Below are 19,493 nucleotides of genomic sequence, written 5' to 3' on the forward strand. Positions count from 1 at the left end.
AGTTCTGTGAAAGCCTTGAACCGTCACAGGTACTGGTATAACCAATGTGGTTTCAGGTCACAGGCAGTACTGTGAAAGCCTTGAACCGTCACAGGTACTGGTATAACCAATGTGGTTTCAGGTCACAGGCAGTTCTGTGAAAGCCTTGAACCGTCACAGGTACTGGTATAACCAATGTGGTTTCAGGTCACAGGCAGTTCTGTGAAAGCCTTGAACCGTCACAGGTACTGGTATAACCAATGTGGTTTCAGGTCACAGGCAGTACTGTGAAAGCCTTGAACCGTCACAGGTACTGGTATAACCAATGTGGTTTCAGGTCACAGGCAGTTCTGTGAAAGCCTTGAACCGTCACAGGTACTGGTATAACCAATGTGGTTTCAGGTCACAGGCAGTTCTGTGAAAGCCTTGAACCGTCACAGGTACTGGTATAACCAATGTGGTTTCAGGTCACAGGCAGTACTGTGAAAGCCTTGAACCGTCACAGGTACTGGTATAACCAATGTGGTTTCAGGTCACAGGCAGTTCTGTGAAAGCCTTGAACCGTCACAGGTACTGGTATAACCAATGTGGTTTCAGGTCACAGGCAGTTCTGTGAAAGCCTTGAACCGTCACAGGTACTGGTATAACCAATGTGGTTTCAGGTCACAGGCAGTACTGTGAAAGCCTTGAACCGTCACAGGTACTGGTATAACCAATGTGGTTTCAGGTCACAGGCAGTACTGTGAAAGCCTTGAACCGTCACAGGTACTGGTATAACCAATGTGGTTTCAGGTCACAGGCAGTACTGTGAAAGCCTTGAACCGTCACAGGTACTGGTATAACCAATGAGATTTCAGGTCACAGGCAGTACTGTGAAAGCCTTGAACCGTCACAGGTACTGGTATAGAAGAACACATTTTTATAAATTGGGGATCTATTTCAGGGGTTTTGGGGTACCAAAATGTTCTGTCTGCATCATATTCCTGGGAGATTGTTGAATTCCAGACCATAGCATTAATATTCTGCTGTCTTTGTTATGGAAAAAGACATCAGAAAAGTGAAAATGATACCTACCCATAAAAAAGATCCACTATTACATTATTGTTACAGTATTTCGGTACTAACTTTGTGACTCTGAACCAAATCAAAGTGACCATTGTTTTGTGTTCATTCGGATTCAGATTGAAAATGTGGGCGAAATAGCAGGCAGTTATGGATGCACTTTGGGACCATGGAATGAACCTGTTATGGGGTGGATGTGTAATGTGTTTTTATATGTGCATAATCTTTAAGTAGAATCACTGTCAAACATCAGCTAGCCATGAAATTCCAAGTTTGAAAAGGGAGTGGTTTGGATTACAAAATGTGATGGTCTCAACAGCGCCACTTTTATAACCAGTGGCCAATAATCACAAGCTACATCTAACAGTTGCGGTCTGTTCCTTGAGAAGAATAGCTCGATATGTGCGTGCATGTGTGTGTGTGTATTTTTGGGAGAGAGCAGCTGTCTCTGGTGCCTCTGTAATTTTCTCTGTGCGGCGGGGTGGAGCTTTGTCACTGAGGGTGCTATTTAGACTGGGCAGGAGACAGGAGACAGGACCATCTTTCACCCAGCATGCTCTCTCCCTGGCGATGAGGGGCGGGTTGAGCCCGACAGTGGTGTCTGTGTGTGCGTGGGACACGGGGATGTTAATATGCTTTTCATTCGGCTCAGGCCAGAGATTAAGCTCCTCTCAACTTAAGTGAAGCTTTGATCAATCATCGCGTTCCCCTTTTTAACAGCATCTCGGTATAGCTCGTTTTCTGAACAAAGTCGTCTTGGATTCCCTCTGTCTGTGTAAAAAAGGTGAACACTGAAACTCAGAATCCCATCCACATGGTCTTAGTGCGGTCGGGGCCTCCATGCATGTGATATTGTGTACCATTAGTGTGTTCTTAGCTGTCTACAGAGTGTTATTATCTCTGGTAGATGGAGGTGTTCTGGCCTTTCTTCTCTAATTTTCTCTCTGATGAGCTACATACATTCCAACTGTCTTATTCATCCCCTCTCCTCCCCCGTAAACTATTCCTCACATTGTCTCTATAAAAGAGTTTGTCTTCTCAGTCGTCGCATCTGGTCAGATAAGGTTTTAAGCAGTGTTTATTCAGCCCAAATCTCATTAAGCCTTTCCTCTGTATACAAAAAGTGCATCAGGCAGCGTATTTCTTTTATTTACTTTTTTCAAATGTGTGTGTTTCTGAAGCATTGGAGGTGTGGCTTAAGGCCGGTATCTTGCTTCTGTGAATGCCAGCATCCTTTGGCCTTGGGGGGTGGCAGCGGGAGGGCGACAGTGCCTAAACAGAGCTGTCGTCCCGGAGGATGCCAACACACCCCAGATGTGCCCCCACAGTCAGTATATCTGCACATAGAAACAAACCGCCCGCAGAGTTGAGACGCCGGGGTTATTTCAGGACCCCATCCCAGAACCATCAAGTGGCACAAGTATTTCAGGAACCTATTTTTATCTGCAGTGGTGTTCCGTTGCTCCTGGGGGGGGGCTTCCTCTCGGAGGCTGTTGATTGACAGGATTCTAAACGGACAAGTGGACAGTGTCAGCCTCGTCGGTGGTGATGTAGAGGGGTAACCAATGTGATTTCAGGTCACAGGCAGTTCACAGGCAGTTCTTTGTGTACAGCTTTGTGAATCTGAACCAAATAAAAATTCTCATTGATTTGTGTTCAATGGGGTTCCGATTAGCTGACTTCATAGTGACAGCTATATTCTCTGGGTCTCCAATGTCTTTTTTGATACGTAACTCACGGAATCTCAATCAACTTGTGTATATCGACAGTCCGTTCTACATTTTTTTCAGCCTGGTTTGTACTGAACACGTCCCTGCACACCACCCCTTTGAACCGTCCCGTGTTTGGGTCAACACCTTCCCACTGTGCATGAGAACATTGTGTTAAGTGCTGTTTTTCTGTCAGCTATGCTTGCGTCATATCACAGTCCGTCACCTCCATGTAGTCATCCGGAAGTCATCCATCCAACCTGTTATTGTCAGTGTGTGTCGGAATATGTCACTTCCATTCCCGCCGCCACCGATGAAAGGGCGAGCGTGGCAATTCTTAACGCCACATTTTCACCGGTTTAACTGTCAATTTGGAGTAATCAGAAAATCGGTGTGGATTGGACGATTTTGGCGAATAGCACCGCTTTCTCTGATGTGTGGTGTGTTGATGAGAGGGCGGTGCTCAGGTGTGGGCTTTAGGTCTGTGGAGACAGACAGACAGGCCAACCCAGAGCAGCGCCAACGTCTTGAGCTGGTGACTTTGACTTCTCTTTGTGTGTGTGTGTGTGTGTGTGTGTGTGTGTGTCCTCCTTTTTATCTTGATGTGGTGTTTTTGTTCTTCCAGACTGTCAGGAGGGAGGTATTTGTTTTATGAACTGTACATAGATGTGTGACTAGTAAATAGCCTTTTGGGTTTTCTTGGGCTTCAAATGGCTTCATGAAGTGTTCATTATTTGCATTTAGACTGGCACATTACAGACTTGAATGAATACACACTGATGAAATGTTGTGTTCTTGTAGGATAAATTGGAATGTTTTTAAAAAGGTAAGAAAGGTCAGATCATTGTTTTGACTTTCCCAGTGGGAGACGGTTAATGTGCCTTGGGGAGGGGGGGGTCTGGCTAGTTGCCATGGTGACTGAGGAGCAGTTGATGTTGCCATGGGCAACTGATGCTAAGAAAGTAGGCTGATGCTAAAAGCTCTTTATCAGTGACATATATACACACACACTCAAACACACATACACAAACTCACTGAAGAATCACAGTAGAATTAACACTGGTTTAAATTTTCACTTTTCACAACCACATATTTACATTTGTCATATTAGCTGATGCTGTTATCTAGAGCGACTTACATATATTAATGATTACATGGATATTTAGTACCTAAAGTAGTTTACATATTTAAAATAAATAAAATCAAATATTGTGTAAGTCAACTAATTGATGAATCCTGTTTTTCTCTCTTTCCTGTCCTTTGTATTTTACTGGTGTTGTTCTCATTATGGTTCTGGGTGAAAGAGAAATTATTTAGAAATGTCTGTCAAAGCGTGAAACGAGAAACGAACACATGCTGGCACTACATGGCCCTCTAAATTGAATTCCCAAGCAATTTGCTCAGTAGCCTAAGCTCAATTTGCAACCATCTACTAAGATGTCATACCATACTCTTGATTACATACAGTATCTCCCCCCTAAATAATCATCCCGTTTGATTGAATGTAAATTTTTATCCAATTTTGGGAGCTGAGGTCTGATCTAAGCTCCTGGAGCCTGCTGCATGCAGATCAGGGATCACGTGTGCCCAGACCTTGCCAGAGCAGAATGGCCACAGGCAGCACGTCCGTAATGAATCGTATGGAGGGATCCTAGCACATCTGCTTCCACAGGACCAACACGTTGGTGGGGTTTTTGGACCTAATCATGTATTAGATGCCTTTTTTAGTTTTTTCCGGACATTCACAAAGGAATAAGTGTATAAGACGTAACAGTTTTGTGCTCGTTCTCCAAATGTTTAGACTTGGAGTTATGATTTGCGATGATATGCATCCAGCCAGCCATATACTAAAAATGATTTTGTTTGTCTGTCCCAATACTTTTGATGCCCTGATCTAGGGGGACTATGCATTAGGTGTATTCATTTTAAAATGGTAAAGCCAATGTATACAAAAAGCCCTTAAATGCAAAAACTTTTGAGTCAAAAGAAGATTTTTTTTTTTATTGTCCATGCACATAAAGAGGGCACTGTACTGTATATTCACCATAAAACTCTCCAAGGTAGTAACTGAAACCTCAACTCAACAAACCCCTCCGGGATCTGGCGAGCAATCAAAGCACATTGTGTTATTTTTAACCTCAAACTATTTTTAGCGGTCTGTCTGATACAATGTGTGCCGTCGTGTCTGCAAAGGAGGAGTCTTCAACACCAACTACACACCAAGCAAGGCTCTGATTGCCAGGGCCGATGCAGCGCAAGGATCCACAGGGAGTTAATGCTGGATGTTAATGCTAGTGCCCATTTGTTCAGGCCTTAAATCTAAGGCCTGAACAAATAGACAATGCTGCACAGGCCATGATGAGCCAATCTTCTAGCCCCTCTGTTTGGTTCTGGGAGATGTTAGCTCCCCGCTCTCTGACTGCCTGCTCAGCACAAGACAAAGCCATTTACAACCGAGCAGTTGTGTCTGGAGGCTAGACTATCAGCATGTCACAGACATGCAGGATTATCTGCCTCGTATTGGGAGAACCAGCGGGGAGATCGGAGCAGACTGATGACTGTGATTAATTGAAAGGTACCATTGACTGAAGAGCCGTGGGGGAGATCCTGGCTTCATTGCGCAGCAGATAATAAGTGCCAACATGCCCTCCCAGTTAATTTTGCCACGTCCCTCTCAACCTATTCTTCCTCCTGTCTTTATGTGCTCCTCTTCCTTCAACTCCCTGTGTTGGCAAGACAACGCAACCCCTCCATTTGGTTGCCACCTGCGGTGGCAGCAATCCTGTTGCCATGGAAATGGGAGGCAGTTGCTTTGGAAGCATTAGGAAGTGGTGGCTACCAAGGAAACGATAGGGTGTGACAGCAGGGTTGGCTGGAGAATGCTGGTGATTGAGCTAAAAATAGAACCACTATTACCCCCCAACCACCAACACCCACACACCTATGCTATTTTACTCTATTAGGATCTCTTCCAAAGAAAATGTTCTAATAATTGACAACCTATTAAACGCCTGTGCAGCGCACTTACTCAGTACATTGTTCACTGATTGACGACTACAAGGTTCTGGTGAAGTTCACTGATTCAGACTACAAGGTTCTGGTGAAGTTCACGGATTCAGACTACAAGGTTCTGGTGAAGTTAACTGATTAATACTTTTAACTTTGGATCTGTTTGTTATGCTGAGGTCTTTAAAGTCTGCCAGCTCAGACAGTGTGGACCCCTGCACATTTCAGTCAACCGCAGGTATTAAAGTTTGGCTCACAATTATACCTTTAGCCTCCCAATCAACTGAGCACATGTCATCCTGCTGCTAAAGGGTGAAGACATTTCAGATGTCAACAACTGGTGCCCAATTTCCAAGCTCCTATCTCGGCCAAAGTCTTTAAATCCCTAGTGAACTCCCTGCAAATGAAATTCCTTCCTGAAAAGAACATCCTTAGTGAGGTCCGGTTTTAGTTTGGGGCATACTACCTTTCAGACATTCAGAATTCAAACTTCCTTATGATTACTGGTGATAATGTGCCAAGATAATGTGCCAAGGTTTCATGTTTGTTCTCAGTTTGTATGAATGACTTATGAAACAGAAGGCAACCAGGCAAATTGCATCTGTATGCAGATGATACTGTTATCTAGTCGAATGCTACTTCCCTGGTTCTGGCTGTTGAAGAACTAAAGATGGCCTCTCAGTCCCTGCAGGCTTACAAGTTTCAATCTGGTCTTGAATATGCAAGACCAGATTGCTCTGTGCCAGGGAAGGTGATCATTCTCTCACCTGGAAGCACATCCATTGAAGTGTCATCCTAGAAATACCAAGGTATATGGTTATGTGAGAAAGCAAATTATTAATATTTTTTGAAACCAAGTTATTGCCCCTATTCTCCTGTTCTCCCAATATTGTAATATTTTAATATTTCCATAACCCTTCTTCATTGTTAGAAGTCCCTGTGGATTCAGGAGAGTTGAATATCACCCCCAGGCAATGCTGACTAATTAGTTTAGTCCATGGGGTATCCCAGACACTCATCAGCGAGCTTAAACTGAAATGGAGTTTTATTGTTTATGGTAACTTTTTGTGTATGCATGAAGACTTTACTGTGTTACTGAAACTGGGCACCGCTCATCATTTATCATTGCACTTTAGTGTTAAGTGACTCACTCACCATTGCGCCTTGCACCAAAATGGTGGGTTGGACCTTGTTTCAAATACACCAACAGTGACGTTGATGTCTGTAGGTGAACTCCCTCTCAGAGTCTGTATCCTGCTTTTCTTAAACCGTTAATTAGTTCTGATGCAAGACTGTTTGGGAACAGAGTAAGAGTTTCCTGTAGACTAAACCAACCTGTTGTTGTGTGGTTTGTATTGTATGTCTGGGATCTTTCACAAATGTGTTTATTGCTGCTACCTTCTGGGCCCTTACAATATAAACTCAGTATCTCAACAGGTTTTTCCTGGTAAGATGAAAAAGAATAAAGGTATGTCTGGTTTATAAAATGTGTCAGATGTGCCGTTTCAGTGCTACCAATCAGACACATTGGGCAAAGTGCCTGCTGATTCAAAAACAACCTGTCATGGCCGTGATTGAAGACCTGGTTATGTCAGTGTCTGAGTATCTGGAATTAGACGACAGCACTTTGGAGACATACAGAGACACAAAAAAGCTGGGTATAGGGAAACATTTGCATTGGACATTGTAGCAGGAATCCCGGCTATAATGTGCCCACATGGTACTGGTCATTTTCTGGAAAAATTACTGTAAATGAGATTGCGCATTTCTGACATAGTATGTAGGGCAGAACGCTGATCTCAGATCATGGCAGCTTGGTACTGCCGTGAATGACGCAAAATCCCATCCGGTTCGGAGACAGCCCCACTGCTGCCTTCTTCTGCTCACACGGTCCAAACTGCTGCCTGCCGCCGGTGAAAAATAAACCTTTAACGAAAACAAGGCATCACGGCCAGTGTTGGCCTCTCGCAGTGTGAAAACCCCTTCAGACAGAACTTAAGCAACACAGCAGATTCATGTGAGGCTCTGTGTGTGCGTTCATGTTTTCTGCATGCTTTATGTTTACATCTAGCCATGCGGGTTGCCCAGGCAGATGAAGGTCATCCCGTTAGAGGGGGCACTCTGGGTGCCTATCCCTGTGGGGCCCTGGTGTAACTCATTTGGGTGAGAGAGTGGGACGACGACAGCGACACTGCATTGACCTCTAGCCCGCCTGCTTAGGTTGGCAGGGTCTGCAGCATGGCCCAGATATCCACAACCAGCCGTTGTTTCAGCTGAGGGTACTGTACTTCAACAATATACTTCTGAATTTTCTGTACTGCGTACACGAAGCGACTTTGGCATGAGCCTCAATGGTTGTTTTTTAAACTGATTGATGGCTCATTGGGTGTTGTGTCCCAAACGGGCGTATCCAGACTTTTTGTTTATGCTACTCTGCTTGTGATTAGCATCTGAAGTGTTTATTTCCCCAATGATCTAATCTGTCCTGTTGTGTTTCTTTCAAGCCCTGTTGTTAAAGCTTTGTTTCCCAAACACGCACTTACGTAAGCTGACCTCATTAGTGCTGGGCGACGGAATGACTGGTAAAGGTGTGTCGGTCGGTGTGTGTATGTGGTGAGCTGCGAACAAATATTGGTGGGCCGTGAGACTTGCGACTGCTACCAAAAATTCTTCAAGGTTGTCACTTTTACTTAAACCTGTTTTTCTACATGTTTTCATGATATCCAGTTCATGATAAAGGCCATTCATCATCGCAGCAACTCTCGGCAGACTTGGGACAATTGATGTTGAGATATGTGTTCTTCTGAAGCACATCCAATGCCGTTTTGATCATCACGGTGCTCCCTTAGCCAGGTCTACACCAGAATCCTTACACAGTGGAGAGAGTGCACTCTCCAGGCTTCTACCTCGACTGAGCTCACAGGCAACGAGCGCATGACAAGGCAAGGCGCAACCATATCCAATTGGTGCTGGCCAAAAACAGACCCTCCGTGTGACTCCTGCTCTTCTCCATGTCAGTGGGCTCTGGGATGTCAGTAAACACACATGCCCGCATTCACCTACGCTCACCAACACACACAGTTTTGTCCCTGCTTCGTCGCAGCAGCTCCCAGCAGGCGTGGGAGAGTCCGTGATGGAGACCCGTCCACTGATGGGCTTTTTGCCAAATCTTTAAGCTTCTTATCACACCGCTCGCTCAAACAGGAAGTATTCGGAACCACCTGAACAGCGAGCCCATCCAGCATCCTGCCCGACCGTCCCTGGCAGCACCGAGCCAATTTGAACCCCCCCCCCCCCCCCCCCCCCCAAAGTACAGCCGGCATGCTGGAACCACACGCAGGAACACACACCCAATCAAATGTTCTCTTAGTCACTCCGCCTCCTCCTTCACGTGCACACACACCGTACAAGCTAATGGTCAGTACAGCTCCCACAACAAAGGCCTTAACAGGAATTAACAAAGAAGAGCTGTGAGACTTGGCCTCGGCTGACCGGGGTCTCTGACGAGGTACAGCGTGGGACAAAGTGCCCTGGCTACAAACACATTTTCCTGAAGTAGCTGCCCCAGAACTCACTCCATCTGTGTGTTAACTCCTCGTAATTACCGTAAGAGCAGGTTGCCTGGGGAGGAGTAGGGAGCGGGTTGGATAGGAAAAGGGAGGAGGAGGGGGGGGTGTCCACTCCACCACAGGGGAGTTGTGATTCAGCATCAGCGAATGAGCAGCCACGCTGGAGTCACATGACCAAGCCATGCAAAAGGCTTTCATCGAGCGAGTGTGTGAGTGAGAGCGAAAGAGAGAGAGAGTGAGAGAGAGAGAGCGCGCAACACATCCAGTTCTGTCTCAGTGCTTCTTGGTCGATTGAGAGCGAGGAGGTACACAGAGAGAGGCTCCACCCCACGCACACACACGCTCGCCTTTATCCCTGGCCCTATCACAGCTGAGACAGTCTCCACCTGTGCATCTTAATCAGGAGCATCAGTGGACCACGCAGTGTGGAAAGAGGACCACGAGAAGATTACAGAACTGTAGCCTGAGGACGAAAGCAGAAGATAGAGAGAAAGAAAGAGAGTGAGAGAGAAAGCATGTCTTCTCTCACCAACCAGCAGCCCGGTTCTCCGTTCTCAGAGTACAGCGAGCTGTGTAAGGTCCCTTCCATGACCCCCACTGTGGACCCCCAGGTTTGGGACTGGCAGCATGAAGACCTGGGGCACCCCAGGAGCCTCGCAGGGCCCCCCGGACTCACGGATGAGGACAAGCTGTGTTTCTTCAACCAGCCTGCTGGCGGTGGCGTGGATCCAGACCTCAAGGGACCCGGCAGGGGAGGCTTTCAGGGGTTAGGCAGTGCTGGGGACAGCCCAGAAAGCCCTGTGTCCTCCTCTCCCTCCCCCCTGAGCTGCAGCAACAACATGGTCCTCCTCCCCCCCGTACCTGGGTCCCCTGCCAGACACATGGAACACCTCTCTCCCACCAGTCCTGTCAAACCGGCACCGGCAAGCACCGGAGCATGGAACCCTGGGTTCTCCGACTCCAGTCCAAAGAACCTTCCACCCCTGAAAAATGAGGCCTCTAACTACTGCGTCATCGGCGTGGTCAATGACAACTATCTGGAGCGCGGGGATGAGGACAGCGCGTCCCCACTAGGGAGCCGCCAAATGGCCGAGGGCTCCTCGGAGGAGGACAGCGAAGATGAGGAGGTGGAGCTGGACCCTGAGCCCCGTTTCATGGGCCGTGCCGAGGAGCAGCGGAAGGCCATGCGGCGGGCCATGTCAGAGTGCTCCCACCTCTCGGTGCCCTCCAGCCTGGCGTTGCCTGACCACTACCCCGGTGGAGGGCTCGACGAGCTGATGTCCCCCGCGAGCGGCCCGCGTCGCTCCCCTCACCCCACCATCAAGCGGTCGATGACTGTGGCTGAGGACATACCGGCCCCAACCCTGTCCGCCTCCGGCACCACCCTCACTGACCTTAGACGAGACCAGGAGCCCTCCATAAATCTGGTGCCCCTCCCCCCAACGAGAGACTGTGGGGGGGGCTCGCCTCAAGTGGGCGTTGTGGAAAACCCAGGGTCGAATGCAGAGCAGGACGTTCTACTGCCTGCTCCTCTCACCAGCCAGGGCACTGAGAGAAATATTGACACTGGCTTTGGACCAGACATGGGTACCAACCTTGACACTGGCTTTGGACCAGACATGGGTACCCACCTTGACACTGGCTTTGGACCAGACATGGGTACCCACCTTGACACTGGCTTTGGACCAGACATGGGTACCAACCTTGACACTGGCTTTGGACCAGACATGGGTACTAACCTTGACACTGGCTTTGGACCAGACATGGGTAGAAACCTTGACACTGGCTTTGGACCAGACATGGGTGCCAACTCGGGCACTGGCATTGGAGCGGGCACGGGCACCACCGACTGTGCTGTGGGCATGGGCACCGACATTGGCACTGGCTTCGTTGAAGGCAGCTCTTTCACCAAACCTTTCACTACAGAGGGTAGGTAACAGTGCTGATGGGATAGGAGGAACCCATGGCATAGTACATAACCAATGCAGCTGTGTGAATGTGGGTGTGTGTGTATGTCGTGTTACTTTGCATGTGGTGTACGTTTGGCGTGATGCTTGTGGTTTTGAATGTATATGTACGGGATTGTAGGCAGAGTGGACCTGTGGGACTGGGTCATGATGCCTCATACGCTGCTCATTACCACAGACCAGAACCTGGACCGGACCATCTGCTCGGGATCTCCAACTCTCTCCGTCGCTTTCTATTTCTCATTCCCTGTCTCTCTCTAGCTTTTTTCTTTTTCTCTCTCTCTCTCATTCTCTCTCTTCCCACATTCTTTCGCACCACAAGGAAATGTGCACATTAGTCCTCTGAAAAGAGTCGGGGAGCTGCAGATAACAAACAGGGTCACTGGAGATGTTAACCCAGGACCGCAACGCTTCTGTTCTTCCACCTGACATTTTATAATGACCGCCACTCTCTCTTTCTCTGTCCACTCTTAACACGGATGTTGTGTTTCCCTCCCGTCACTAAACAAAGCGTGTCCGTCGTTTTCCTCATGGTCACCGGGGCATTAAAGGGCTGGCGTCCTTGCTTTTTTTTAAATCGCACAATGTCAGACAGTTTAGAATGAGAGCCGTGGAGGGAGTTGGCCGTGGTGTGAACGTGCACTGGCATGTCAAGGTCTTTTGATAGCAGTTTGCATTTTTAGAGAGAGTATTTATGTGAGGCATGCACATTTGTGAATCCCCATGAACACTGACCGGCGAACTGCGTTCATCCATTCCTTGGGTCCTAACCAGCAATTTAGGGAATATGAATGAACAGATTTGCCCTGTCTAGTTCTTGAGGGGAGAGAGACATATACAGAGACAGTGAGAGACATGTATGTATACGTATATAGAGATGTTATATATGTACGTAAATACAGAGAGAGAGAGAGATGTACAGAAACTATCAGGAATATACAGAGATGGACAGAGACCATCAGATGGATATATTAAATATGAGAGAAAGAAAATTACAAAGACAGATATATACATCTATATATGGAGACACACAGACATGGATATATATAGAGAGAGGTACAATGAACCGTCTTTTGCCGTGGTGTGTTAGTATTGACTCATTCAGTGCCTTTTATCCACCCCCCCCCTCTCTATTTGCTGGAGAAAGGATGCTGCATTAAGAGACAAAGGAACCTAATACACAAACAAGCTCCCAGTAATTTTACATTTTTCTCTTGTTTAGAAATATTTTGTAATAATGTCATCTGCCTGGTTTGAAGGCATGTTTACACCCCGAAGGAAGCAGATCATTTTCCTACAATGTTGCGCTAATTATCATATAGGAGGCAGAATATTGTTGTCTGTATAATGTTTAGCGGGCTCTGTAATGGGTCTTTGTTTCGCGTTTAGGGCTGTTTTTACATATGCCTATTTCTATTTCTTTGGCTCTTGTTTGCATTAGTGTGTGTGTGTGTGTGTGTGTGAGAACACAAGTGTGTCCCTTTATCTCATTGTTCCTATGCATTTGTGCTGTACCGTTGTATAAATGACTGCTATGTATGAGGCCGGCTGTCCCTAGGAACCAATAGAACCATCCAGATGTCAGTGGCACACCTCAGATGGTTTTCCCCCTCTCTCCTGTCCAAGCCCCTCTGCCTCCTGTCTATGGTCGTGTTGTTACCAAGGGAACAATGCATGAACGGAGGAGAGGGCATGAGGGTTCAGATCTGGATGAGGAGGATGCAATTAGGCCATACCGTATATGATCGACCCTATAATGACCTGTGCTGCAGTAAATGTTGATGTGCGTGTGCGTGCCCGCGTGTAGATTTCACTGTACTTATGAGGACTGACATCCCCTCACGGATTGTAAAACAAGAACAGTTGGAACTCGTGGAGACATTTCATTGATCACCATAAGTGTTGGCTATTGTGCAAGGTGCCCAGTGAGGTTCGTCATAATGAAAGTTGGTCCTCAATGTCTGTGCTGACTAGCAGGTGCCATGCAAGTATACAGAAGCTAATGCTAAGTCCTTCCAAAAGCCACCTGTCCAACCTGATGCCGTACTGAATTCCATAATTAGCAGGCTTGGTTTTTGCCGGACCGCTTAAGCGGAGCCGGCCAAGAAGAGTGAATGTGTCTTACTGAGTGACTGACTGCCCCTTGTTAAATAGCGTAGTGGTTAGAGACACGGACTCCCACGTACGGGAACATTGTTCGAGCCTCTTCACAGTCAAAGCAAATTGCATGCATTAGGATTGTTCAGGATAGACAAAAACTGGCCACAACCTTCAGAGGCTACATTATAGTAAGCCTAAAATTAAAAAAAATATGGTTATTTTCCGACTATTTCTGAGTTTTGAAGTACACATCTGTGAATGCTTTTTGGGGTAATATAGGGTAGATCACACACCCATGGTCAGTAACAGAGGAGGGGTTTCCACGATTCTCTCGTCTTTTCACTTGACGTAAAACTCATTTATCGGCACCTATATCGATAGTTATTGTAACAGTGTCATTCACGAATGGAAGAAAAACGAGCATTGTTGTGCCTTAAAATGAAGTAGATTTGCCAGTGTAAAGTTAATCTTCAGTCTTAAGCAATTGCTCAGTTCTTATGAATATTCCAAGTAGTTAGTTAATACTAGTAAGCTTATTATACTGGTTAATAAGCTTTTAAAATGGCCAGTGGCAAAAGCCATACAGTTCATAGATGCTATTTGTAGTGGAAGTAAACTTAATAAGAAATGTTAGTCAGTTGAACACAATGCTTAATGGTGTTTAGCGAAATATTTAAACTTGGTGTGATGTTAATGCATAACAAAATGATCTAAGATCAAGGCGCCATACCAACATGCAGCATACGTTTAGGGTCATGGCATAGTGGTTAAAGACAGCCTCTCACATAGGAGACTCTGGTTCGAATCCAGTGAGGGTGACAAAATGCATCCCTTCTGATGATGGGCTGGCTGAACTAGGCTTGCCTGGTTAATTTTCTTGTTTCATTCAATTCAGCATTTCAAGTGGTTTTGTTGAGTACAAGCCTTTGTGTTGATTAGCTCCACACCTGAATCACACACCAAAATCATGTTCAGCTTAACATGAACAGAAAAATGCCTCCTTTCTTTGCCTGAATGAAACACCAAATCAGTCACTTATTTAAATAATTCCTGATGTTCTATCGGACACCCAGCATTTGAGACGGTCGTCAGGATAGTGTGACTTTTATTGGTAGTTCTGTTCAAGAAGTAACCAATGCTCTCAACATTCAAGTTGAGATGGTGTTATCTTATTACTGCCGTGTTTTATTTCCATCACCTCCCTCCGTAGAGTTTGTTGTGTGTCTAAGCTAATGAAAGGTGCTTATAAACTGACGCAGCCTTAAGAAGATCGTTTGGGGCCAGAGCCGTGAGGTGGTCACATCACAATGACAGCCTTGTAGTGATTGAGGCTTCTAATCAGATGTTCCGGTTATCATTATGTAATGCACGTCTACAGTACGGTTTCCACATTGCCGCCTGTTTAGGTTTTTACTCTCGCTGCTCTTTGGCCTGCTGAGTAAGACTCAAAGCCGGCAGCAGAGGTTGTCCTCATGTGCTGGCTTCCCTGCTCCAGCGCTCTGGTACCACTTGGCATATCACCTTTCCTGGTATTCAGTGGCTAATCTATAATTACCTGCAGAATGTAGCGTGAAAATCCACCATGTTAAAGCTTCCCACGGGCCTTTTCAGACTGTAAAGGATCATGGGGGAAGGCACTGCTGATGAGGTGGTTTTGACGGTGGGTCATTGTATCGCTTCGTAAATACGCCAGATACACTAAGTATTCTTTTTCTGAAGGCTTGGAGTCTAGGGGAATAAAGGACCGTAAGAAAATCAGATATCCAGTTCATATAATTAAGACATGTCTCGTCATTATCACCACCACAAAGACAGACCTCATGTTTTTCTATCTTGTCTCCTTTCATTGACTTTGTCTTGTTTTGTAGTCTGACTGAATGTGGGTCAGCGCTTTGATTTGCCTCCTCATTATGTTAGTCCACGTATTTATTTTGTTTTCTTCTCATTTTAGACAGAGCCCCGGTGTTCTGTTCTAACAACTAATTTAGGCACTTGAACAAACCAATTTTCAGACAATTGGAAATGTGTTATTCGAATGTTAGCTGTTGTGGTTTGCTTTGGCTGATTATGCTAACATGAGGGAAGTTTCATTAACTCAGTCACTGACACCGCTCAAGAGCCGTGCCACCATTTCTCATCACAATGTAAATAGTAAATGTTCATTTATGAACAACTAGTTTATGGTTGGTACTTGTAGTTAGTGGAATGAACATGGCCATAGTAATGGATTTGTATCTACTGTATGGTGTTCTTTCTTTTCCAGAAATACTGACTGAAAGTTATTTCAGTTATTAGAGTTATTAGAATCTCTTTTCAGGTTGTTCTTGTAATCTACGGTATAATGGATTGACGTTTTACCTGGATTGTTGCTGATGCACTGCACAAAGATGCTGTGTATTTCTGTATTTCTCCACAAACCCTAAAACCATAATGAATTAGTTTGCCATTTGTCAAGGAAGAAAAGTCTTAGCAATTAATATTTTGCTGTGGTGTGATAGTTACATTATTTTGTTCTCCAGTTCAGTGTGATATACCCTGTCGAGCGGTATCATCAATTAAGAAATAAAATATACAATTTGCTTTCCTTATAACTGGACAAAAAGCCAGGGCATCATCAGTCCAGTAATTTGCATGTGTAATGGTGTTATGTGAACAAAGATGAAAAACACACGTAGCGGCATTCAGTTTCTTTATCAGACGTCAGAGAGTGTAACACCATGTTGGTAGATAATATCCCTGACCCCCCACCCAGTGGTACTTGATATTGCTGGGTCTACTCCATGCATCTGTCCTGCGGTCTGAGACCTTGCCTGGGCATTGTGGGAACGTTAGGGCTAAACTCCTTAGTCCCCGATGCCACGAATTGCTCCCCTGGTGTGGGCCGAACCTGTACCCCAGATGGTACTCTAATTGGACACCCTGGGGTGAGGGGGTCAGGATCTGCTTCTTGAGACGGGACTCTGCCGGCCCGAGGGATAGGAGATGAATTCAGGGCTTCGGCAATGCGTCCGGGGTGAAAAAGTTGGACCATGTGGGGTTGTTTTTTCGTTTCACTCAGTGAGCATTGCTAGAACATTCTCTTGAGTTTGTCATATTGGGTTAAGGTGATGGTTTGTCACTCATGTCCTCTCTATTATCATTCTAGCCATATTCTACCTGAGGCTGAGTCAGTTCTTTCTTATCCCTCCTCTGAAAGTGTTACAGAGCTTGTACCAGCAGATGTGACTAGGCTAATAGCCCCCCCCCCCCCTTTCATCTCTGGCTCTGGGGCTCTGTGCTGTGGTGAATTAGCTGTGTCCACACCTCAGGCTGTCATGTCTCAATGTTTCTTGCCCATAGCTGCTTACTGTCTAATGCAGCGGGACAGACAGGCCTTCCTGCCACAGTCTCAAAGCCATGTCTTACTAGACGACCATACTTTACTGGGCAAGCAGAGAACCATAACAAATATGCAGTGACCACTGACCCAAGGGTCTTAAGAAACGAAATTCTGCCATTTCTTTAAGTACATTAAGATATTGTTCCGGCCATCCCAGAACACTGACACAGAAATGCAATATAGTTTCAGTGAAGACGTTAAAGATGCAGTAAGAATGTTAAAAGAAGCTGTACCAAAACAATGGAGCGTGGGGAATGATCCAGCTGAGTAAAGATCGCAAGTCTCATCTTTGCAAAATGTGCCAACATTGTAGGCTTATAGTTAGTGTGTTTTGCTCTATTTTGAGGTAAATATCTGAGTATGGTCCTTGTGTGTTTGGCAACCCCAACATCAAGCATATTCAACTACCATATCTGAACAAGTATGTGCGATAGGGGACTGGTAGCAGAAGGCTGTATTAGATCTTATGAGATAAATACTATCCGGTTGTTAAATTATACCTAATGTTGTAAAGGTTGTCTACTTTGTCAATTATGTAACGATATGTGCCCCATGCCATCAAAACCACTCACTTTAAACCTTTTATAATAAATTACTATGGTATGATAGTCATTGTACTTATACAATTACATATCCAGCCCAAAATGGTTTTAAAAAACTAATATTCGCAGTCACACGAATTGTTGTGCCAATGGCAGTGACGTCTGTGGAGAAGTCTGTGTATCGTCAGGATAAAACAAGGTTCTGTGGAGAACCGTTACAGTGAGATGTCAGGATAAAACAAGGGTCTGTGTAGAACCGTTACAGTGAGATGTCAGGATAAAACAAGGGTCTGTGGAGAACCGTTACAGTGAGACGTCAGGATAAAATAATGAAGAACAGCTAAAATGCTGTTGTATGAATCTTGCTCACTGCTATTTGATAGTCTGTATTTTAGGTTATCAGTGAAAAAGTAGGACTCCATCTGTGTGGCTTCATGCAATGATAGTGCAGGTTGCAGCCTAGGCTTGCTTTGTGTGACTAGAGCACATGTGGATCGTAAAAAAGATTGCTTTGTAAGCAGTCTAAAACTGAAGTTTCCAAGTCTTTAGTGGTCTTTGATCACTTGAAACCTGTGGAGGATGTGATTCTCACTACATCCCTATTGATCAGAAAAACTCCATGTACTTTGGGGAGGAGATGGTGTGGTCGAACAGGCAAGGCTAATACTTTGGGGGAAGGTTTTTGTCCTTATCTACCGTTTGTCTCTCTGATGGCATTTTCTCCTACCTAGTGTCTGTGGAGTTAGAGAAAAGTAGTTTGTAGTACTTTATGAAGATATTAGGTAAATCTTAGGAACCAGCATTGTATTTGTTTCTTTGCATTGATGCATTTGTATGGTTCTAAAGCAATCTGTTTTTCTTCTCTCTCACACAGTCAAACTAGAGAAAGAGGAAAAGATTGACAACTTCCAGAAGTTTGACCAATATGACATGTTCAATAAGCTGGAGAAAGTAGAGGAGAAGGAAACTAATACGAAGACTGAGGCCTCGGTGAAGGTGGAGTATGCAGAAAAAGGAGAGACAGCAGTTAAAATCGAAAAGATTGAGACACCAGAAAAGCTGTTGACGACCGAAAAAGCGGAAAAGGTGGAAAAAACTGAGAAATCTGAAAAGATGGATAAAATGGAGACACCAGAAAAGTTAAAGCCAACTGATGAAGCAGAAAAGGTAGATAAGTTGGAAAAAACAGACAAAGAAGAAAAATCTGAGAAGATGGATAAAACTGAGACACCAGAAAAGGTAAAGCCAACAAATGAAGCAGAAAAGGTAGATAAGTTGGAAAAAGCAGACAAAGAACTAAAATCAGAGAAAATGAATGTAGTTCAGAAGACGGGCATTGCAGAGAAAACCAACAAAGTAGAGGAGATGGACAAGGTGGAAAAGCCCGAGATGATGGAACAAAACGAACAAAATATTAGGAAATTGGAGACCCCAGAGAAACAGGAGAAATCTGACATGTTTGACAAGATGGAAACACAGTCTGACAAGGAGAAGACAGACCATATTGGAACAGTAACAGTAACAGCTGAGAAAGAAACAGACAAATCTGAGAAGCCTACAGACAAATTGGAAAAGGAGGAGATGAAGCCAGAGAAAACGGTGCATGCTGAGGAATCAGAGCATGCACAGAAAACAGAGCATGCACAGAAAAAAGAGCATGCAGAGAAAAAAGAGCATGCAGAGAAAAAAGAGCATGCAGAGAAAAAAGAGCATGCAGAGAAAAAAGAGCATGCAGAGAAATCAGAGCATGCCGAGAAATCAGAGCATGCCGAGAAATCAGAGTTGGCAGAGAAAATAGAGAAACAGGTTAAGGTGGAAAAATCAGAAACACAAGACCTAAAAAGTCCTGAGAAAAAAACTAACAAGAAAGCAGAGACCGCTGACAAGGCCAAAAAAGTGGAGACCGCTGACAAGGCCAAAAAAGTGGAGACGGCTGACAAGGTCAAAAAAGGGGAGACAGTTGACAAGGTCAAAAAACCTACAAGTAAACCCTTGACCAATGGGAGTAGTGCTGCTCCAAGCAAGGACCTGCCCAGTCCAGACAAGAAGACCAAGGTAACGTAGTGAAAAGGTTAAATCACAACATTCTCGGAACCGATTTAATTTGGATCATTATCAAATTATACATAATTCAAAGACCAGGTTTAATTGGTAAACATTATCAAATTATACATCATTCA

General features: G+C 45.1%; 1 protein-coding gene across 8 annotated transcripts in view; it reads left to right on the plus strand.

Moving 5' to 3' along the window:
* Positions 1–19,493, plus strand: part of LOC105019486 (microtubule-associated protein 4) — an 82,148-nt gene that overhangs the window by 48,052 nt on the left and 14,603 nt on the right. For 7 of the 8 annotated variants that reach the window (XM_013139601.4, XM_013139602.4, XM_013139604.4 and 4 more), the window contains one exon: positions 18,188–19,368. In XM_013139601.4, coding sequence (XP_012995055.2) covers positions 18,188–19,368 — 1,181 coding nt within the window. Of the gene's footprint in view, positions 1–9,572; positions 11,255–18,187; positions 19,369–19,493 lie in introns of those variants that run through there. The other variant, XM_013139606.4, reaches the window with a different exon arrangement.

Source organism: Esox lucius, chromosome 21 (assembly GCF_011004845.1).
Source record: "Esox lucius isolate fEsoLuc1 chromosome 21, fEsoLuc1.pri, whole genome shotgun sequence".
Classification (NCBI taxonomy): domain Eukaryota; kingdom Metazoa; phylum Chordata; class Actinopteri; order Esociformes; family Esocidae; genus Esox; species Esox lucius.